Source organism: Callorhinus ursinus, unplaced genomic scaffold (assembly GCF_003265705.2).
Source record: "Callorhinus ursinus isolate GAN/ISIS: 27379988/994484 unplaced genomic scaffold, GSC_fseal_2.0 scaffold23, whole genome shotgun sequence".
Taxonomy (NCBI): Eukaryota; Metazoa; Chordata; class Mammalia; order Carnivora; family Otariidae; genus Callorhinus; species Callorhinus ursinus.
This window is the reverse complement of record NW_027397085.1, coordinates 21064940-21088632: the sequence shown is the minus strand read 5'-3', so window position 1 is coordinate 21088632 and position 23693 is coordinate 21064940. Positions and strand designations below refer to the sequence as shown.

General features: G+C 39.8%; 1 protein-coding gene across 5 annotated transcripts in view; it reads right to left on the bottom strand.

The window, feature by feature from the left end:
• JAKMIP2 (janus kinase and microtubule interacting protein 2) overlaps positions 1 to 23693 on the bottom strand; it is a 134524-nt gene that overhangs the window by 22463 nt on the left and 88368 nt on the right. For 2 of the 5 annotated variants that reach the window (XM_073905491.1, XM_073905492.1), the window contains exons 10-19: positions 22459 to 22587; positions 19451 to 19534; positions 18704 to 18766; positions 15889 to 15987; positions 14148 to 14246; positions 12330 to 12383; positions 11356 to 11421; positions 6712 to 6780; positions 4749 to 4826; positions 2591 to 2794 (exon numbers count right to left, since the gene is read on the bottom strand). In XM_073905491.1, the coding sequence (XP_073761592.1) occupies positions 2591 to 2794; positions 4749 to 4826; positions 6712 to 6780; positions 11356 to 11421; positions 12330 to 12383; positions 14148 to 14246; positions 15889 to 15987; positions 18704 to 18766; positions 19451 to 19534; positions 22459 to 22587 (945 nt within the window). The remainder of the gene's footprint in view (positions 1 to 2590; positions 2795 to 4748; positions 4827 to 6711; positions 6781 to 11355; positions 11422 to 12329; positions 12384 to 14147; positions 14247 to 15888; positions 15988 to 18703; positions 18767 to 19450; positions 19535 to 22458; positions 22588 to 23693) is intronic. The other 3 variants (XM_073905494.1, XM_073905495.1, XM_073905493.1) reach the window with 2 other exon arrangements.

The following is a 23693-nucleotide window of genomic DNA, read 5'->3' as shown; positions in this document are numbered from 1 at the left end:
GGAAAAAATGAGAACATTTGGATAAATGAAGCAGACATGGAAGGGCATTTTAGGGTGAGTGATCAGGCAAACAAAGGCTTGGAGGTGGGAGTCATGGCCCAGGTGGTACCAGGAAGAGGTCTGCACGAGTAGAGAGGAAGGTATGCTCTGCAGACGGTCTCAGGTCAGCTTTCCAGGGAAGGGGTAAGCCAGCTAATGAAGGACCTGGAGAGACCTGCATAGGACCAGACTCAACTGGAAATTGGGATCTGAGGATGAATGTACCATCGGAAAAGGTGAAAGAAATTGCAGTGATTCGCACGATGAACTAAGGAGAGGAGAGCTGGAAGTCTTCCCCACAACTGGGTCCCCAAGGCACACTGCTTATGATTTTTTATACCCCTTGTCAAAAGATAGCAGTTAGAGTTACTTTTCTTTGAATTAGTCTCCTGTGACTCCATCAGTAGGTCCTAAGCTTTGTAAAGGCAGGGTCTATGTGAATTCTCTATGTCTGGCACGGTGTTCAAAGTCTAGGAGGTGCATTTAAACATCTGACGGAACAAACGCATTAGAGGATGGAGCCGGGTTACAGCAGAGGACATTTGGCAGAAGCTGGGCCTGCTGCAGTATTGAGAGGTCCTGTATATGCCTGAGATGACAAGTGTGGAAAAAATGCAACAGCTTCAAAAACACTTCAGGGGAAATGCTAGATGGATGTAGTGCTGTATTAACTACTGGAGATAAAAGACCAAGAAGCCTCCAGGGTTTCCAGCCTGAGTGCTTTGGGATATGGTAATTCTACTGACCAAGGCAGGCAGCTGGGGAAAGACAGGAGAAGTAAGGATAAGAATGAATATTTAGATCTGTTTCGTAAGTGAAACATTCAAACACAAATGTCCCATGAATAGTTAGTGATATGCTCTATGATCTACCCGGATCATATACTGATATATGACAAATTCTGGCCAAGACCTTCTGGAATAATTCTCTCAAATCAGAACTACTGATTACAATGGCAGGCAAAGAGTAAGAAATAATAACTAGAAAAGGCATTTTCTAGTGAACATTTGTTTGAGAGATAGAGAATTTCAATGGGAATTTCTGAGGCTTAGAAATATAACATAACCATCCGTTCAGACTGATAACTTAAAGCAAACAAAACCATGTCTTTTGGGAGTGAATCGCCTTAGCTGGTTAAAGACTCAAAAGAGATGACAAGCTTTTAATCTAAATAAATTCAGATAATTATTTGTACATCTTAAAGATAAACACTGCTGTGGTTCCATGGTACAACTCCTGATTTGTTGAAATTAATTAAATGCTACTGTAGCATAAGAAATTTATGCAGAGGACACTTTCATTCCCCAACTAATGATGCCAGGGAGTCTATTATTAAAGGATTTAAAAACCCTTTCCAGGGTCAAAACCCTGAACTTTATGGTGGAATCTGAAGGGCCACTGAAACAAACATGCATGCGTTCACCATCTCTAGGACGAACAGCTTCAGAGCTCCCCTGTTGACTTGGATAATCTGTCCGACTATAAAGATTCACAGAACTCCTGGCTACATAGGGGGTAGGCTAGGTGTCATATTCCCCATAAACCGTTCCTATTGGTGTCATAAAATAACCTGTTCCTTTTCCACTCACCTTGAACTCTGAAGACCACATGATTCTTACTTCTTCTATAGTCAACTTCTATACTCAGCTTCTTAGTACCAAACACGACAGCCTGGCACTACCAATTTTGGAATTCTTTTGGAATCTGCTTTTTGACCAGGGCCCTAGTCCTCACCTGTCAAGCTAAGACATGAACTAAGAGTTGGAATTAAGAATTTGGGCTATAAATTGAGTGTCTCTTGAGCCTTGCTGGTCTAGATGAGTCCCGTCAATCATAGATAACTCAAGCTGTGTATGACAGTGTAGTGCCGTGGTTAGATGCACTGGCCTTGAGTCATGCCCACCTGAGTGGTAATGCTGGCTCTGGAGCTTGCTATCTGGGTCATCTTGGGCAAACTGAAGCACTCTTGTCATCAGTATCATTATCTCCTCAATTGGGATCATAAGAATACTTACCTCGGTGGGCTATTGTGAAGATTAAATGCAATGATGTAAGTTTAGTTCCTGACATAGCAAATGCCAGTAAGTAAGCGGCAGCTTCCAGGCTTTGTTGGTGTTGCTGTTTGTTCTGGGAATAAAGAAAAAGGCCCTTGTTCTCCTTTACCCTATTCAGATTATTGGATCAGGCTAGCTTATGGACTGGGGTGAGTAACAGGTTGGAGGCATTATTTCTGTCCTGGGGAGAATCTTGCTTCCCTGCATAAGGGAGCTAATCAGGCTCCAGGAGATTGAAAGGGTCTTTCATGACAAAATAGTTCCCAAAATGGCAGCAGTATGCAATGCTTCCGAAATGCCAATTTTCTTAAGACTGAATCATTACGAAACTGTCCTCCTGTCTCTGAGTCTAGGTGGAAAACAATAGTTATTTTACTCTCTGAAAATAGTTTATAGCTCCTGGGCTTCTCCACACCCATACTCAGTACCATGTACTTAGTACTAAGTCCCATTTGCTTAGTACCAACCCTACACAGATGCAGTGACTCAGTCCTCACCTGATGGGCTTGCTGTAAGAGCTCCATTCTCTCCTGAAGAATCTGACAGTCATACTCTCTGCTCTTCCTCAGCATCTGCCGCCGTAACTTTTCTACTGCTGTCCTCAGCTCCTCTTGCTGTTTTTCACTTAACAGTTCACCAAACTTGATAACAGTTTCTTGCTGCAGAGCATTGTACAAAGTAGCTTCTAGTTCCTGGATCCTCTGGTAAACAGAATTAGAAAAGTCTAACTTTGGAACTTAGCATTGATGTGTGGAATGTGAACAGAGACACCTGTGTGTATGGGGGCGGGGGTCACGCACCATTGTAATCTTACAGGATCATAGCAATATGATAAACTTCAAAGCTTGTCCAGCCTAACTACCATTTTGATAATCCCCTTTGTAAGATTCCCTAAATGTCATCGAGCTAACAATATGTGAACTTCTCTGGTGATGGGGAATTTGTTCTTCTTGGGATCCTGTCCATTTCATTTTGAGGAAGTCCTTACTTTGTTATAAGAACTGTATATCCTTCTGTTCCCAAATGTAGCTGAGAATAAATTTGGTCTCTCTTTCACTTGACAGCCCTTCAGACATTTAGACATCTATCATGGTGGCTGTACTTTTAGAAATAAGCATTGAAAAGTGGCCTAAGTTGGAATACTTGAAACTGGAGATATATTTCATGTACAAAAGGCCACCTCTCTTCCACAGGACACACCTATGAACTTGAAGATGGCTGTACAGTCTCCACATCTTAAAATACAAATTGGGAGATATGATCTAAAAGTGGCCTAGAGTCTTCAGAATTGGATTGTTCTTTAATACTCTGAGATTTACAGCTGCTTTAGCTATAAAATGCCTCCTTGGTCTTCTCTTTGGTCTTGTTTTAGATGAAGAGTCTACTGCTTCTTATATCCCAGTTATTTTTTTTTAACGTGCTTCAGAGATAGCAGCCCAAACCTACAATCTTACCCCCTGTGACTTTGACAGAGGTGGATGGTCATGCCTGGGTAAGGGGTGTTTTCCTAGCTCTTGTGCTGGACTAAGCAGATCTCTTCTTTTTAACATTAAATGTGGTTGTCTGAACAAGTACTCAGTCATGGTTCGCACGAACGCACAGCTGAACCCTGTCATGTATAGGTGGAGGGGGCAAGGATAAAAGGGTAGGAAGGGGGGGGAGTGCTTCCTTCTTGATTCTCCAGGGACCAACTCTCATTTTCTCTTTCCCCATCAAGTGGGGCTTCGAATCTCTTACTCATTTTGGAAGGGAAGACTAATTCATCTTTGTTACAATCCGGGGCTAAGTGCTTCACTTTCATCCCCAAAGTGACTCAGGCTGCCTCCAGGAAAGCATTATAAAAACCTCTACTAACAACTCGAGATATTCCTCTTTTAAGTGTGGTCTTTTTCTCTTAAGTCAGTACTGTGAATTAATGGGGCGGCGGGGGGTGCAGCATATGGAAAGAAGACAGGCAAGCCGTAGTCCAATATTAGGAATAATGTGTTATGAGTTTGGTATGGGGAATGAATCAAATGTGCTCTTCAGTCAGCACAATGTTCTGCGGGAGAGAAAGAGGCACAGCCCATTTACCGAAGAGCCTTCCCTACTGTGGCTGGATGGATTACGGTAGTGAAGGCCACAGGGTTTGGAGTCAGACCTGGGCCCTACCTGCTTGCTTTGTCAGGCAAAGTTCTTTCACTCTCCAAGCCTTCATTCTCTCATATGCTCATATGTAATATAGGAATAATCAGATTACCTATACCTTGCAGGGTTGTTGGGAGAAATACGTCAGGTAAAAATGTACATAACAGACATTTTAAAGGCTCTATCATTCTATCACTACATTAGGCTCCCACACCATTGGATTTGATTTAATAAAATTTCTCTTTAATCCACAGTACCATCCGATCTGTCCTTCATTAAAGCATTTTATAATAACATACACTTAATTTTTTAAATGAAGCATAATTAAATAGTTATTAAGTATTGTAAGATTATTATAATAGGAAAGAGGTAGGGATGTATATGTTCTAAAACCGGAACTAGAAACCACAGAATAAATGAGCTTCATATCGTGGTCTATTCAAGCACTTGGCACGACAAACAAACCAGGACGCTTTACTCTGCAGTAGAGAATTGTGAACACTCTGGGTGTCTTTCTGCTGTACCTACCATATATGCTTGGTCGAGAGCTTGTTTTCTGTAGTCTAGTTCTTCCTCTAGATAGCCTTTTATTTTGCAGAATTGTTCCTATAAGAAGGGGGCCATAATGATAAATAGAAAGAGTCAATTGAGTTTACTAGGAAGTGATATATACATTGTACTGATTAATGTTTTCTCGAATTCCACCGCAAGACAAGTCACTAGCATTTGTAGGGTCATAGATTTTGTCTGTTAGGGAAATAGTTCAACTTTCATAGCCTCACACAGGGAATGTGAAAATCAGTGGAAAGAAGTATAAAAGATATAATGACCAATCCACATGGAATGCTTTAAAGGATTTTTTTGCCAATCCAAGAGTACATGGTTAAGAACAGATTCTATTTTGACAAGGTAACTTAGTAACTAGTAAGTATATCGGTGCCAATATATTGGGAGAGTCTGTTTTTGTAAGAATGTTTAGGAATGCACAGTGGTATAATAAAACAATTATTCAAAATTATCTGTGTACAACTAGCAAACACAAAGATGGATAATGATTTAGAGAATGGGGGTGTCACTTAATGAGAGCGCTTTGCTCCTGCCACAAAACCTGGATGAGCTGAGACTTCAACCTAATGTTCCCCTGCCTTTTTCAAGGTTTTTTTTTGTTTTGTTTTGTTTTTTTTTTAAGATAAACAGTTCTTGTCACATGCTTTGACTTTAGAGTCTAACCTTTTGGCAAAATAGAAACTCCATGTAAAATATAAGCAAATGATGTGTGAGCTGTCACATACTATGTAAATACAAGTTGTTTTTATTATAGGATTCCCTAACCTGATAGGAATCACTACCTGTTTTTTAGTAGTAATAATACTAATGACAGTACAGTTATAAAATTCTACATATTCCTATAAATTATAATCAACAATTCCTATGCTTGGGGATTAAAAAAAAATTTTAATTGTAGTAAAACACACACAACATAAATTTTACGCTCTTAACCGTTTTTAAGTGTACAGTTTGGTAGTGTTAAGGATATTTACATGGTTAAGCAGCTAATCTCCAAAATGCTTTTCATTTCACAAAGCTGAAACTAATCCCCTTAAACAACAACACCCCAATTTCTCTTCCTTTTAGCCTCTGACAGCCGTCGTCCCTACTTTCTAGGAGTTTGACTACTCTGGATACTTACGTAAGTGGAATCATCCAGTATTTGTCTTTTTGTGACTGGCTTATTTCACTTAGCATTATGCCCATGTTATATCATATGTTACAATTTTCTTCCTTTTAAAACCTTGGATAATATTCATTGTATGTATAGACCACATTCTGCTATCCATTCATCCACTGATAGACATTTGGGTTGCTTCCACATTTAAGCTATTGTGAATAATGCTGCCTTGAACATGGGTGTACAAATATCTTTTTGAGACCCTACCTTCAGTTATTTTGGGCATATACCCAAACGTGGTATTCCTGGATTGGATGGTAATTCTATTTTGAATTTTTTCAGCAACCACCATAGTATTTTCCTTAGCAGCCACACACCATTTCACATTCCTACCAGCAGTGCACAGGTTCCAATTTCTCCACATCCCCACCAACATCTAACTTCTGTTTTTTTGATAGTGGCCATCCTAATGAGCATGAAGTGGTTTGGAGATTTTTAAAATCAGAGTTACATTCATCATTTCTGTACTTTTTACTATGACCATATATGGTGGAAAAATTGTTTAGCCTAAGGAAAAAAACACCTAATTGAATTCTCTTCAGCATTAGTTTTAGAAATATTATAAAAAACACAACATATTTTTGAAGAATATAACTTGAACTTATGGGATACTTCCAGGAATTTTGTTCCATAGTCTGTACACAAAATAATGGGAAGCTGCAAACTTCCATCAGTGCCAGATAAAACTGGTAGAAAATGGTTGTTTTCCATTTGCCTTGTCAAGTTTTCTTCATTTTTCTGATACCTCTTCTTTGTACTCACCATGTCACTTTCCAATTCCATCATTTTCTGGTGTAGGGCAGCCTCAGCTCCTTCAATTTGCTGGATCCACTAAGGAGTAAACAAGACAAAACAGTCTACATGATTGCTTGACATGGTGTATACCGTGCAGTCTACTGAGTTGTTTTGTCTCTTCCTCTTATATCTCAGGAAGCAGATGAGTACTGAAGTGAAAACTTGGTGCATTTTATCTCTTAGTTCGGGAAATATCATTTTTCATTCATTCATTCAGCAAATGCATTCCTTGACGTCTACCATGTGTCAGGCACTGCACTAAGTACTAGGGCTTTGATGGTGAATAAGACCCACATGTTTTTTTGCCCTCATTAGAGAACACCAGAGGAGGCTTTCTTGGAAGTGACAACTGCAACTGAGTTTGATGAATTTGAGAGAGATGATTAGGCAAAAATGACGGGAAGATTCCAAGCAGAAGAGACATCCAGTTCTCCACGGTTGGGGGAAACATGATAAAAGAAAGAAGGCCAGGTGAGACTGGAGAAATGGCAGTTTTTCAGTGTTTGAAACTGCCTACAGCTAAGTGTTGAAGAATCATTTTTGTTGAGTGGAGACATTTTAATCACATTAAAAAAACCTACCTTTCCTAACACTTAGAATATATCATCCTGTTACATGGCACTGATGTTAACATTGATCAGCACCCTGAGTAAAATTAGATTTTGAATAATATGGCATGAGCTTGCCACATATTTGGTTTAATAGAACAAATTATTATAATGGGTCTCTCCCAAGTTAAACATAAGCTTATCCCTTAGGGAGGCAGCTGGGCATAATAATCGTGGGGGCATATTACCTTGGGTAATAATCTAAAGGCATATTACCTTGGGTCTAATCCCAATTCTAGCTTTTCATGGCTGTGTGGCCTTGATTATCTCATCTAAGCCTTGACCTTCTTTTCTATGAAATAGGGTTAATAATTTGAAGATTAAAGGATTCAATTAATGTTAGGCACTATTCACAGTGGATTGCATGTACTGGGTACCCAATAAATTCTAGTTTTTGGTCAACATTTATTTTTGTACTTCTACACTGTTAGAAGTTTGCCTCACTACTAGACATTTCTTTTTCAGTTTGTGATAAATTATGTGATGCACTGAGCATTTTTTCTATATGCAAAGGCCTTGACATTCACAAGGCGACACCATGTCCAATAACCTCTTAGGGGAAAGAAGAAATTCCCCGAGGAGACTGGAGGGGCTACTCCCTCAGTTCTTGCACACACCCGTGGTTTCCCCTTGAAGCAAATTTCCGTCAAAATCATGGGTAAATAGCCTCATAATGCAATTGTATACCATCATGCTTTATTAAAATGCTTCCTTTCACTTGCTGCCCATTTATCATTGAGAAACAAATTCTCCTGTAAACAGTGTTTTTAAGAGTACAGTAAGTTGAAGCAGTTCAGTCATGGGCTCCAGATATAGATTTGTGTGTTGACTTGAAGCGCTTATAACTTGTGATGCAGGACAAGTTACTGAAGCCCACATCTCAGTTTCTTCATGTGTAGAATGCAAAGAATGGGTGAATATAGGACAGTTGTCAACAACAAGGAGATTTGTGCAGTACCTGGCCCATAACATGTTCTCATGTTCTCACTTAAGGTCACAGCTCTTATATATTTTTTAAAGACAGACAGAGAGAGCATGCGGCACACACAGGCAGGGGGAGGGAAAGAAGAAGAGGGAGAGAGAGAATTTCAAGTCAACTCCCTGCTGAGTGTGGAGCGTGATGTGGGGCTTGATCCCACGACCCTGAGATCATAACCTGAGCCGAAATCAAGCGTCGACGCTCAACCAATTGAGCCACCCAGGTGCCCCTGCTCTTGCTATTTTTAATACAAAGTCACAAGAGGATTTACTTGTTGGAAATGTGTCTAGGTTCAATCTCTGGTTATAGGTTATATTCCTAGACAGCAGAATGCTATTCAAAGTTGCAGTATCAGAAGCTTCAAGGTTGACATTTAGAATTCCTGGGAGATAGAAATGTTCATCTGTGAATCCCAAAGGTAGGAGGTGACTTTAAAACTTGTGAATTGTAAAGATCTGCACAAAAGGTAATTGCCCAGACTGTGAGCACTTTGAGGACAGGCCTGTGTCTTATGCATCTGGTTCTTTCACTTAGATCCTCAGTGCTAAGCACACTGTCATCACTCTGTACATGTTCAACTGGAGGTAAGTGGAGGCACGAACTAATTCACCAAAGCTCTAAAAGAGCAGGTCCTATGGGCTCCACATAGGGCACCTCTTGCTTTCAATAGGATGCTTAAGGGGAATTTGGGTACAGTGGTTAAGAAGATCATGGACTCTGCAAACAGACTGCTTGAGTATGAATCCTGATTCCATCATTTTCTACCTGTGTGACTGGGGCAGTTATCTACCTTCTCTATGCTTCGGATTCCTCATATATGAAATTCCTCACATAGAACAGTCATACCAAGACTTTGGCAATTGGAACAGTGCCAAGTGCAAAAGAAGCACTATGCAAGTGTTAATTATGGTCAAGTTCAAGCTGCACCACACGCCACACAGGGCAGGGAATGGAAGATTTTCTTCCAACAATCTAAGTAAATGCAAGGCACACAGACCTATTTTTCCTTTTCTTTTTTCCTATTCCTATTTCCTTTTCCATTTCCCTATCCTTTCCTTCATGTCCTGAATCCTTGCCTTTTACAGAAAGGCAAGTTTTCTTGGTATTCCTAAACTAAGGTGACTTTTCTTGCAATAAAGAATTGTAGCCTTTATGAGTCCAACTGAATGAGACACTCTGGCTTTTGCTGTCAAATGACTGTAGCAGACCTGGGAATACAGACTGTGTTTTCTTCATCCAACTGGATGTCACTAGAACACTGTCCTGTGGACATTCACGGTCTCTTGTTCACTCCTTCAGTAAACATTTGTTGACTACCTGTTAGATGTGCTGAGCTATTGTGAAAAGCTAGGCAAACAAAGTGGAGTAAACAGATACCATACTTGCCCTCATGGAGCTTAAAGTCTAGCGGTAGGTGGTTGGGGGGCATACAACAACCGCAAAAAATGAGCAGCCACGTTATAGTTGTTAAAAGCCATAGTAGCAGATGCATAAGTCCCTGTGGAAACACAGAGAAAAAACCACCTAACTGGGCTTGGGTGAATAAGAAGGCTTCCCCACACAGAGGCATGTCTTATGGTTCAGATTTAGCCAGACCGAGGCAGAAAAGGAAAAAGGGAATATCTTCTAAGCAAAGAGAACAGTGTAAAGGACCAAGGGATGGAAAGAGTGATAGAGATGGAGAGAGAGAGAGAGAGACAGAGACAGAAGACAGGGGCCCCAGAAGGATTTGTGTATGGCTGGACCTTTGCTATGGACCAAAGAAACAAGTGGGCTCCTGGAGAAGCAGGTAAGGGCCAGATCCTCGGGGCCCTCATGGCAAGTTCTGGATTATGGACCTTATGTTAGAGATAGTGTGGTGCTATTAATTTGTTGTGGAGAGGGAGGGTGATACGTCTGTAATTAAAGCATAAAGTAAGTAAGGATTTTACAAAGTAAATCCCAGATATCATTTCACATGTAAATACCTCAGTATATATCCCTAACAGAAAAGGCCTTTAAAAAAAAAATCCTTAATTCAAAGACCATTTTTATACCTTGTAAAATGAACATGAACTCCTTTTGTTATATCATTCCTGATCCATATTTAAATCTCCCCAGCTGTCAGCAAAGTATCCTTTCTTCCACACTTGGTGTCCTTGGATCCGATCCAAAAAAGGATCATTTTAATATTTCTTAAGTAACTTTTTATCTTATAGCAGTCCTTGCCTCTCCCTACATTGTTTTCCCTTTATGTCATGGTATTGTTTGAGTAACTCAATAAATCATTTGACCTGGAGGATTCCCTTACTTCAGACTGGAGAAAGGAGATCACTTGCTTGTTTATGGTTTCATTTAATTTATAACAAACTCTTTATGCATTTAGGAATTAAGAAAGCATCTCAAGGAATTTATACAGTTGTCATTTTATCCAACCATGTACATGAGCCTCTCAAGTAAGTGCTGATTCTCGTGACACCCTGAACATAGCCAGTCATCAAGCTTCTCCACTTGGCTCTTTCCTTTGTCTCTCTCCCTACCATTTACCAGTTTTCGACACAAGGGGGCCAGAACACACTCAGTGTTGCTCTTCTGCCAGTCCCCAGGTTGGGCTTTCTGAATGTGACTGCAGTGAGCCACCACTGAATTACAGAATCAGTTGGGGACAACTGGTGTGTACGCAGCCAGGGAAGAGCGCATAAAAAGAGCCAGGCGCCATTTTACCACCTCTCAACAAAACCCTTCTTTACAGCTGTCCCAGTCCCAGCTTGGGAGGGATTGTTTGGATAATGTAATCCAGAAAGTGTTCCATTTTTTGAGACTACAAAGCAAGAAATTATCCACCCACCCCAGATCAGTGTGTAGACTTTTCTTTTGTGTGTTCTCATTCTATAGGGGTTCTATCACCCTGGAAAAAAAAAAGATACTTATTAGGTATTCAGTAACACAGAGTCATGTGCAAAGAGAATGTCCTTCAACCCTACCTGGCTCTTTAGGTGTGAAGTCAGACATTGAGATGATTTGAATGTTAGTTTGATATATTACCTTTTCTGCCAGGGACAGCACAGTGCTGGCCTGAATTATGGCCACTTGTTCTTCATTTCTTAAGTTCTGCCAAAAGAGAGGGAGGGAGAGAGAGAGAGAGAGAGAGAGAAAGAAAGAAAATAAGCTGAAGACTGTTAACGATATTTGCACTATCTGCCTAACTGCCTACCATAGATACTACCGCAGATACATGTATGTAACATAACAGATGTTCTATTCTACAATTCTTAACAAAAAGACCATTCAAAACATGTAAAAGGACATTAAATGTGATTTTTTTTTCTTATATCTCTAATACTGACTTGCTTTTGTGTTTCACTGTGAGCATACTTAGCTAATAGTCAGGTTATGAGAAAAGCAGAAACCAAAATGAAATAACAAGTAATCTTTTTCATAGTGGTTTGATGTGATTTAATTGATTCTCTTCTCTCCTTTGATGAGTTTTCAAGGCAAAAAAAAATGGGTGACTCCTCCAACTTATATGCATCATTCACATAGTATCTCAATGAATGTTCCTCCCACTGAATTAATATGCCTTGACCCTGCCTGGAAGGTGTTTTTAGAAAGAAAAGAGATTATAGTTTCCTGGTCCATTTTTATGGGGCTGCCACCAACCCTACTATTTAGCAGCAGTTGCAACTGCATGACTGATTAATTTCACGCTAGATGGCTCCAGGCAACAGAGAGAAAGTAATTAGCTTTAATCACTGCAGATGTGGTCGGCATTCAAACGTGAAACCAGCCCATGAAAAGCACTTCACAAGTTCCCATTTCTGCCACTGCCTTCCAGAGATCCTTACAACCCTTCAACCAACTTGTTTGATAAATGATTGATTCTCTTCAAGGAGCTACATCCTTAAGTGAACGTGGGCTCTCACTTGCTATTATTTTATACATGATGCCCTAGCAAGTATTTCTTGCCCCTCTTTGGGCAAATTCATATATTTACTGCCCTTAATCAATTCATTACTTACCCCATTATCACCCAGGATATCAAGCTGCTTTATGAGATCAGGGATGTTCACATCCTGCAACATCAAGGAGACACATTCCAATCAAAGACACAAAGGTGGCTTACTATTCTATCACTGCTTGACCTGTAACTTTGAGAAAACATTTTAAGACCCATACTTCCTTGGGTTGTTTTCAATCAGGCACACGTGGTTTAATGTTTTCACCCTGCTTCTTCCAAGTTGTGTGAACCTGAGCAAACTACTTAACAGTTCATTCTCAATTTCACCAGCTGCAAAATACCTCCTTCATAGGCTGATCTTGAGGATAAAGGGATGGTATATGAGAGAGTCTAGGATATAGTAAGGACTTGGAATTCTTTCATTAAAGTTTTTTCTTATTAATTGCCAATTTTTTTGAATTATGATATTGTAGGTATAAAGAAAAGTAACAAGTAATAAATATAATCAACTAATTTCATTCTAATTAATGGAATTCTGACCTGCCTGAGATTTTGATTGCCACATAGAAAACTAGAGTACCTTCCATTTTTTAGCATTAATTTCATGCTGTGGAAAATAGCTCATTTAACTATATTTCTTGAGTCAGTTTGAAGCAGCTGAACTCCATTTGAAAAAGTTCCCCTACATATAAATTTCATCCACCAGAATAGGTTGTTTGTGATTTATCTAAGAAAAGTATCTAAGGAAAAGACAAAGTAGAAGCCCTTTTCATTTAATTAGAGCTGAATAAAAAAAAACCCAACAAACTGCTCTGGTTTACAAATTTTGGGGTAGCCCAGGAAGGACAGAAGTTTAAACACCCTGAAAGAGGTTTAGGATGGAAAACAAGGAAGTGCAATTTTACTACCCAGTTTTCCTCCCACTTTTTACTTCATTAGTACACCTCTCTCCTCTTACAACCAGACCCCTACCACCAGGAAGGGGGAGTTTCACAGGTAGAGAGAAGGCAACGAAAGCAGGTATTATCTGGCAGCTCAGAGTGGGAGCAGGGAGGGCCATGCACAGGGTCAAGGAGAGACCAGGAACAGCGGGAGGCTTCCCAGCTTTCCCTGCGGAATAGAGACCCACCATGTGATTGCATTACATTGAAGGACAATATATTTTCCAGGAGATGGGGCCACCTCCATTCAACCTTAATGTTTAAAATGGATCCCAATATCCCTAAAGACAGAATTACATTTTATCTAAATGAACAACACGTTAGAAATCATAAGTTCCTTCCAAAAGAGAAATCTTCCCTAAATTAAACGTAATCAAAAGAGATGGTGGGCTAGATGATTTTAAGGTCTCTTCCACCACCAAAATTCCAAGATTATGAATCCCACAGCACTTAAGACAGCGTAACAAAGGGACTCGACAGATATTTTTTCATCTGCTATACTTGAAATGTGCTTCTCAAAGTACTGATATTTTGTTATTTAATATTTCCCCTAGATAATTAAGGGTAATTATCTTAATATTTTGAATCTGTATCTTCTTTACCCTACTCTGTTCTAAATAATCATGATTTCCTGTTTCTTTGCTGTTACCATTCATACATCTGTCACACATCTTTTTTTAAATAATTTTTTAAAAAAAATTATGTTAAGTAGGCTCCAACGCCCAACATGGGGCTCAAACTCACGACCCTGAGAGCAAGAGTGGCACGCCCTACTAACTGAACCAGCCTGGCACCTAGATGCGACTTTTCAGTTGCTACATAGTTGGTATCAAAATAACATCCAGTGACTGAAAAACAAAAGTGATGAATAAACTCCCCTTTTCCAATTCCCAGTTTCTCTACTTTTTACAAACATAAAAAATTGAGTATCTGCCTACCTTGACACCTTCTTTCATACAGTAGATCTGTAGAGCACTCACACCATCAGAGAATGGGTGAATTTGTAGATTAAATGGAGGGGATCGTCTCTCTCTTTCCTTGAAATACAGTGAAGAATATATGGGAATTAAAAAAAAAAGCAACAACTGATTAAACACTAAACCAGTTGTCTGTGCTCTCTCTTTATGCTATTGCAGTAGTTTATCAATGTCATGTGGCAAAAAAAAAATCAAACTCAAGATGTTCATGCTTAAATTTAATGGAAAAGAACTGACTGATCAACTAAGAGGTATGGTAGAAGATTCATAGATGGTGTCATTCAGTCTTGCAAATTTTTTGGTCAGAGAAATGTCGGAAGTGAAGTTCCCATTTAAACTATATGAATATTTAGAGCTTTCAGGTGTCACAGAGAATGGTCTTTTGACCATGAAGTTTTATGGCTGCTAACGGCCTTTTGCATATTCAATCAATCCACTCAAGTTTTACGATGAAGATACGTGAGCTACTAAAGAGGACTTCGCTCTTCCTCACTGAGGAACACCAACTGCTAACTCTATCCAGATCTAATTTGAAAAAACCTCAAAAAGAAACTCCTGGCAAAATAACAGAGCTATCACATGGGAAATTTTCTCATCTTTCGTATCCACATACATTCAGTCAGATTCTAAGCCAGATTCTTTTTTTAAAAAAATATTTATTTGAGTAATCTCTACCCCCAATGTGGGGCTAGAACTCATGATCCACCGATCAAGAGTTGTACACTCTTCTGACTGAGACACCCACGTGCCCCAAAGAACTCAGGCTTTTTCATTTTTATTTTTTTTAGAGAGGGAAAGGGGGTGGGGCAGAGAGAGAGAGAATCTTAAGCAGCCTCCACCCCCAGTGTGAAGCCCAACATGGGGCTCGATGTCAAACCTGAGATCATGACCTGAGCTGAAATCAAGAGTCGGACTCTTAACTGACTGAGCCATCAGGCACCCCTGTTTTTTTTTAATTATTTTTTTAAGTAATCTCTACACCCAACATGGGGCTTAGACTCATGACCCTGAGATCAAGAGTCACATGCTCTACTGACCGAGCCAGCCAGGTGCCCCCCAGGCCAGACTCTGTGTGATACAATTAAAATCTTATTTGACTGATATGTTTTACTTAAAAAAAAAAAAAAGGAGTGAAATTTGGTCAGGTTAACCAAGGTATTTCCTAAAACAAGTTACCTTGCTTCTTAGCCTTTTGCATAAGTGCACTATAGATTAAAAAAGTTTACTCACGAATTCAAGTGTATAACAAAATATTTTTGTATATAGCACAATCTGAAATATAATTCTTGAGGTAACATTTTTATGAGTCAGAATTCAATGAAGGATGGAAATGATTATTTTAAAGCTATGAAATATTGATGAAGTTTGAAATCTATTATGTAAATTATTTAAAAATTATTCATTCTTGTTCTTAAAGGCAATGGTGACGAAAAGTACAGTATCTGAGCAGACAATTCTTTTTTTTTTTTTTCCTGAGCAGACAATTCTGACTTGCATCAGTGCTTTATCACTTACAGTCCCAGGTATTGGGCAAGTTATTCAAGCTCAGTGGCCTCATCTCTAAAATCTCGATTAGGGTTGTGAGGGTGAATGAGAGTGGGCATCTGAAATGCTTAATTTAGCACCTCACACATAGGATGTGTTCAGTGCAAGTTAATTGTTACAATTATTTTTATTATCATTATTATCATCATTTCCTTACTTCTAGCTCTAGGTTTCGAAACTCCAGCAGCTCATTCTGGTCTCGGGCATCCTGTAGTTCCTGTTGTAACCGGTGATTTTCTGCCTCCTGTTTTTCTATCTAATAAAGTAAATCCTCAAGTTAGGTGAACATTGCAGAAACCGTCTACAATTTAGCAAAGCAAGCATGGAGAGCACTCATTTAGTTGGTGAATAAATCATCCAGACCATGAGAAAAAAAATCCCAAGTAGATGTGAATAAAATAAGTCTTAGGCTTTCCTTCTAGTTATCCTTGGGTTGACTTTTTTGTGTCACAGAGGAAAATGCTATAAGACACCTGCATTCATTGAGATAACATCTGGGGACCCTCTGAGTAGTGAATCTGAGAGTACTGTGGGTCAGGGACGGTGTCCTGGCACTGCCTTTAATGGTGTACATAGTGGAGACCGACACCTCTTGTTTTTGGAGTTACAAATGGTCAGAAAAATTTTATATAAATAGCTCTGATCATATACAAAACTTTACTGCGTTCCAGTTAACCACAGAATAAAGCCAAACTTGTCAATATGGAATTCAAAAACCTTCATGCTCTGGTCAGCACCTAGCTTTCTGGCCTTAAATATTCTCATGGTCATCTCTGCACACACACACACACACTCACATGTGATCATACGCACACAAGAATCTAGAACGCCCCTTTTACCCTGTGGACTGACTGCCAGGAGCTGTGTCTTTGTTCATCTTTCTGCCTAAAAGGGGCTCCCTCCATTTCCTTTTCTGTGTGAGGAACTGCTACTCTTCCTTGAACACAGAACTCTAACATTCCCTACCAAAAGAGGCTTCCTTTGTCCACCCATTTAGAAGTGACACCTTTTCCCTCTATTTTCCTGTAAGATTTCTCCTATAACCTGATGAAGCGTGGAATTAAGTTAGTTGTATAAAACATGCCTCACCCTATAAGACAGGCCCATGTCTACAAGGGATCAAAACATTTTCATGATCTGTAATAGGTTTGGGGCTGCCTTGGGATTTTAGCTGTGTGGGTGGGCCTTACACACAGGAACTATTTAAAATCTTGAATTTAGAAACAAAAACCCAGGGGCTTTTTATCATAGGATGAATCTTACTTTCCCAAGTATACCCACTTGAAGTAGGATGTTTAGCTTTATTGTCACTGTGGTTTTCTTTTAATCATAGAAGCTTGAGCCCCTTAATTCCCCATTTATCCCAAAGAAATCAAGACTGAAAGAAATCAGACAGAAGATGTAATGGGAATTAGTTTTTAGGTGTAAAGAAATGTAATAACACTTAATACTGGGCATCTCTAAGACTACTAAAAACCTCTTTTTCTCATAGCCTCAAGATATAGAAAAATTATAGGAAAATAAAAATGGGGAAATAGTGAAATATTAGTGACACTAATCAATGCAGTCAAGTTTTTTTTACACTTAGATTTAGATTTACGTTCAGATATTGTGGTCACGCGAACTTTCAAAAGTTTTAAGAAACTGACTTAGATCCCAAAGAGATTCTACCTAGAATCTTGAATCTGGATCCGAGATGGGATATTTGGGGAGATTTCTGGTTCTGGCAGTTAACACTGGCAATTAGGTCAGTGGCTCACAGGTTGCAATCCACAGACCAGGACTAATGTGTGATGAAGTTTCTTTATAGGGACCCCCCTACCCCCACCTCTCTGAGAGTGCCAGGTCTCAATCCTGGAATACCCCCGCCCCCCCCGCCCTCTATACATGTGCACTGTCTCTTGTCATTCAGAAAGTGAGGTAGGCTAAGGACTCTGTTGGACCAGAGGGGAGGGAGGATAAAGCATCTTCGTTCCCTTCTCGTGCTTCTAAGAGTGCTGTGGTTAATTTTTGACTTGCCCAGGCTACTGAACATTGGTAGAAATAATCCTAAAATAATTCCTACATAACAATTGGATGAACCTACAGAATTATTTCGCTTATTCAAATGGGCTTTCAAAGTCTGTTTTTTTCCCAAGCATGATTTATTTTGTAATCTTTTCACTAGATTTATGGAAGGTAAACACTAAAGACAAAACCACCTTAAACTTAAAATGATCTCTGTTGTATTTCATTGCCCCAATCAAAACCCTATGTTCAGATAACCAAATTAATTGTATCTATTGAGCCTACACCATGCTTTTGCTTTCTTAATTTGTTGAGCAACCTCCGGGACACGCTGTTTTGTGCCTTGGATGCATCTTTTAAAATGTTCTCCCATTTAAAAAAAAAAGTACACATATATCTGTATCTGTATCTATGTCTGTATCTGTATCTGTATCTGTATCTATGTCTGTATCTGTATCTATGTCTGTATCTGTATCTGTATCTGTATATAAATAGCCAAGATTAGCAAAACGATTAAAAGTGACAGTCTATGCTGGGTTGCAGCGTGGTCTTGGAGTCGTGGTCTGTCACTGCCTTGCACAAAATAACAAGTCCTATTCGTAGCGTGCTTTTTGTAGATGGCCAACCACATAGGATGTGTGCACGTGTAGGTGTGTGTATATATATATATGTGTACAGGACACGGACAGTATATATATATATATACGGTAAGCAAACCAATAGGCGTCAGGGATCACAACCTCTTGAGTCGGCACAACACCAGCACAGAGCCATGCACACGGGCCACTAACTGATGGTGATGGCGGTGACAGGGATGCAGTCGAGCACGCAGCAGGGGAGAGCGCAGAGCCGGAAAAGCCTCCCCTTCCCCGAGCCCCTGTGCCACTCCTGAGGGGACCCCCTGCTGCTCCTGGATCTCTCATCATTATCTCCTCTGCCCCACTAGGGTGTTGCGCCCAACATACCTTTTCTAAAAGCTCCTGGTTTCTCTTAATGAAAAGTTGTTTATCTTCTACCCAGTGTGAGTCCTGTTTGACAAAGAATATTGCGCAGTCAGCATTTCGGAGTGGCACGGGAGAGCCTGTGTCGAAAAACCACTTGGCCAGAGCTGTCTCCTCTCACCCAGTTTGTTGGCCGGCCGATGGCTGCTAAATGACACCCACCCCTTGTTATCAGCTCCTTCAAAAGACATCGGGGCCAAAGTTGCCAGGAAAATTTCACCCCCTTCTCATCGACACTCACTAAACTCTAACTTTTTCAGTCTGAATAATCCAGGACCAGCCTTCCGGGGACTCAGAAGTGACCACACAGGCAAAAAGTGAAAAGGGTCAGAATGCACACAGGCTAGATACATATGGATGGAAAACATTAAAATGCAGAACCATAAATGTAGCATAGAGGCAAAGAATGCAGCTTGAGGGGCAGGTCTTTGTCTCAGCAGCTTGTGACCACTCTAGGCTATTTGTATGGGGTTCCTCTTCATCTGCCATTCTCTCTCTTGCCCAACCTCATTCGTGTTGTAGCTGGGGGTTCACGCTCTGGCCAGAAAAACACCAGGGACAGAAACATCGAGTTGAACATTCTGACAGAGTTTGAGAAAGGTCACTGTGGAGAGCCAAGCTGTGTCCTGGGTGCGGCCCATGCACAGGGGCTGGAGGACGGTCGGACGGGATTGTGTGCATCTGCAGAAGAGCCGGCAACCTGATGCCTACCTGCCCTTTCTGAGCCAGGGTCGCTTCCAGATCTTCAATTTTGGCTTTATACCTTAGCACCTCTGCTTGGAGCTGTTCTTGAGCCTAGTGAAATCAAAATTCCAGAACTCAGTAAGTAAAATGGTAACTCAGTATTTTTCCTCCCCTTATGTTCCTTGATCAGAACTCAACAAGGGAGAAAAAAAACTTTTTTTTTCTATGATCAAAGAACCTTTTAAAACTCTTTTTAGGATCGAAATTCTTGCCTAAAACTTTCCGTGGTTCCTTTTACCATCAGGTTAAAATTCAAAGTCTTTAGGTGAGATGTGAGAACTCCCATTATATTTGCAAGCTTTTCCCCACTACTCATCAACAAAGTTCACCCCGATCTGCTGGTGATCTCCTTATTTCCTAAATATGCCTTGTAACCCTCCACTTCTCTCTTATTTGAATAAATTCCTCTTCTGGAAATCCTTCTCCCATTTTTGCCTCTCCCAAAACTTGCCATTCTTTCAGAGCCAACTTTGCCCTAAATCTAAATCTAGATCCAGATGTATGTATGTATGTATGAATGATGTGTATGTGTGTGGGGGGGTGAGCGTCCATATCAGCATTTTTGGACAGTGATCTTCTATGGAGCAACCTTACTTCATTTGTTTTCAGATTCTCTTGTATTCTCCCTACATAGGACCTTATTTTCTGTGAAAAATTAGTGGGTTTTTTGCTTTTTGCCCATACACATATTTTTTTACTTATCTTAAGATCTCGATAGGTTCTTTAGTGTAATGTGGAATAAAGTCAGCAATGGCAGGTATCGTTTTTTTTTCTTCTTCTTTCCTTCCTTCCTTCCTTTTTCTTTTTTTAGAGGGAGAGAGGGCGGGGAGGGGCAGAGGGAGGGGGAGAGAGAGAACCTCAAACAGACTCCCTACTGAGGAGCCCGATGCTCAATTTCACAACCCTGACAACATGACCTGAGCCGAAATCAAGAGTTGGATGCTTAACTGACTGAGCCACCCAGGCACTCCCCCACCCCAGTTCTTCTTTTCTTAAAAGTAATCTCCACACCCAACGTGGGGCTTGAACTCATAACCCTGAGATCAAGAATTGCATGCTCTGACTGAGCCAGCCAGGTGCTCCTCCTTTTCTTATTCTTCATTGGGAGGAGAATATGTCTTTGGACTGTTGAAGATTATATTTACCTTTATTAGATTAAAAAAAAAAACCCAAGCTTAATTTCACTAAGAATTATTTCAACTTTAAATGGGCATTGAGTACAATCTATTTTTTTCTTGTATCAAATCTTTTGTTTTCATGATACTCATTCATCTATATTATCTATTTTTGCATTTCTTTTTTTAAAAAATATTTTACTTATTTATTTAGAGAGATAGTGAGCATGCAAGCGAGAGTGGGTGAGGACAGAGGAAGAGAGAGAAACTCAAGCAGACTCAGTGCTGAGCGCAGAGCCCGATGCAGGGCTTGATCTCACGACCCTGAGATCATGACCTGAGCCGAAATGAGAGTTGGATGCTTAACCAACTGAACCACCCAGGCGCCCCTATTTTTGCATTTCTACTTTCTCTCAATTTACTCTATTGCCCTTTTTCTAACATCTTGATTTGTTTCAGACTATTTTGCTGAGAATGGTGAAGGTTTTTTGACTTTTGTAGCCAGAGATAACGCTAAACCTTTATTTAGAGGTGAGGGTGAAATGAGAGAGAGAACTGGTTTCTACAACATCACCTCTTCAAAAAACAAGATGTGTACCATTATCTTAATTAACCAATCCTATGTTTCATGAGAATGCTTAGTACATGCTAATTATGAAAACCACAACTATGACGTATTAAGGCATAAACATGAAGGGACACACATATATCCATTTCTAGTGATTGCCTGCCTATCTATTCCAAATCACAGTGGTTTTTTTTAAAAAAATGTTTATTCATTTATGTATAAACATGTGCATGTATGCATGTATGTTACAATTTAAAAATACACAACTATAATATCTGTCCTGTCCCACTGTTAAACAACTAAAAGTATTCCTATGACATTGCTCAGCATACTACAGACCCTCTAAACTGGAAGTAGGATAAAATCACTGGGTGGGCACACTCCTTCGTGCCCCATGTAAATTAATCTATGAGGCAGTTATGGCACGGTGGTTAGGGCTGTGAACTCAGAAACACTAGGTTCGTATCCTAGCTTTCATCTAACTGAGGTATATATCCCGGTTTCAACCTAGCCAAACTACATTTAACTCCTACAAAGCTATTATCTCTCCTATAAAAAGGACATAGCTAAGAATAGCATCTAACTCATAGGGTTGTTTTAGGATTGCATGAGATGATGTATGTAAAGCACTTACAAGGATGTCTGCAACACAGCAAGGACTCACTAAATTTTAAGTATTAGTCTTGTGTGTGTGGGGGCTTTTATTTTTTAAATGAGCTTATGAGAGGCAATTGTGATGTAATGGAAAGAACACATGACCCAGTAAGATTTTAGGTGGAATCTAAGTTTTCCATGAATTAGCTATGTGATCTTGGGCAATTCAATTAACCTCTCAGAGCCTTGAACTCTTTTATAAAATACCTGCCTTAGGGTGCTGTCATAAAAATTAAATGAGATATTGTCAGTGAAAATTCTTTGGAAGCTGTCAATGTAATGTTGTGCACTTATTAACTAAGAAAAGAAAGTGGCTAGCCACAAAAGTATTTTCTCCAAGCAAGAAGCTAAAAAAAGTGGATTATCAAGATTCAATATTGTCTAGCTTTGAAAAATATAAGTTTTCAAATAGCCAGAATAAGAACTACTATCTTTAAAGGAACAAAAACATCGATCTAAGTTGGTTCTAATGTCTCTAGATCCAACGTTTGTTGACATAAAAGATAAAACAGTTCAAAAGCCACAGTGGAGAGAAGGATAGAGGGGAAGCTATCCTACTGATATTTTATGTCCATGGTACTTTTATGTTGTGACTGCTGCAGGCCAATTCAGAGCACTCTCCCCAGACGTGTACTGACCTTGGCTTCCCTTTCAGCATCGATGATACCTCCAGTCTGCTCCTGCAGGAGGGCATATGCTCTTTGGAGGGCCTGATATTCTTTTGTTAATTGTCGAAATCGTAGCTCAGATTCTTCAGCTGCTAAACTCTTGAGGTTACAAAAAAGGCCAAAAAATAATTAGGTTATGTTCGGATCCTGTGTTCAACATGAAATACTAACGTTTGTTCACTTTATAAAGAGAAGTAAATATTTGTTTGATACTGAACTGGGAGTGATTTTATTCTTTTTGTGGGGAGAGGGGGAGAGGGAGAGGGAGAGAGAGAATCCCAAGCAGACTCCATGCCCAGTGCAGAGTCTGAGATGGGGCTTGATCTCACGACCCTGAGATCAGGACCTGAGCCGAAATCAAGAGGCAGACACTTAACCAACTGAGCCACCCAGGCACCCCATGATTTTATTCTTAATTTTAAAGTATGTACATAGACACAAATACTGTAGTACTTTCAAGATGGACATTGCAGAAATACTTAATGTTTGTTAATAAGAGACATTTGCTTATTTATACATTTCTGATGATTGCTCTTTTGGCTTAGATTACAGTCAATTTTGGATCCAGATGAGAACTTACACCTAGCTTTTGGATTCAGATGGGAGGAAATGATAGTTTTATTCTCAATTCTTTTCAATACATCCATATGCAACAATTTCTTCCAGAGATAAACTATAAAAATACAGTTTTACAACTTTAGGTCTCAAACTTCAGAGCATAATATAATCATCACCAGGGAGCTTTGTGAAAAATGCAGACTTGGGGGTTTTACCCGCAAGATCCTGACTCAGGAGTTGTGTAGTAGAGTCCAGGAATTTTCAATGTGGTTGAACCCCCCTAGATGACTCTGACAATGGTAGTGTACAGAGCACACTTTGCTAAACCCTGTCCTCAACAGTATCTAGAAGCTTGTTCTTCTAAGCTTGTTCCTTGGTTCCCACCTTCCCTAGATGAAGAATTGGAGAGAGCGACTTTTAGTTTGAAAAAAGTCTTCAAGTTACAAAACAGGATTTTAGACAAGTTATTAAAACGGTTACATGACACCAGTGAGGCTATTTTCCAAGAGGTAACAAAGTCAAAATGGATCACTATTATGTGATCATTTGGGGCAGTTCAGAAAGGATATAAGAAGTGCAATGCTTTCTCTCCACTTTAAAGCAAAGGTTTGGTGACAATATCACAAAAGACTAGAGAAGTGGAAAAG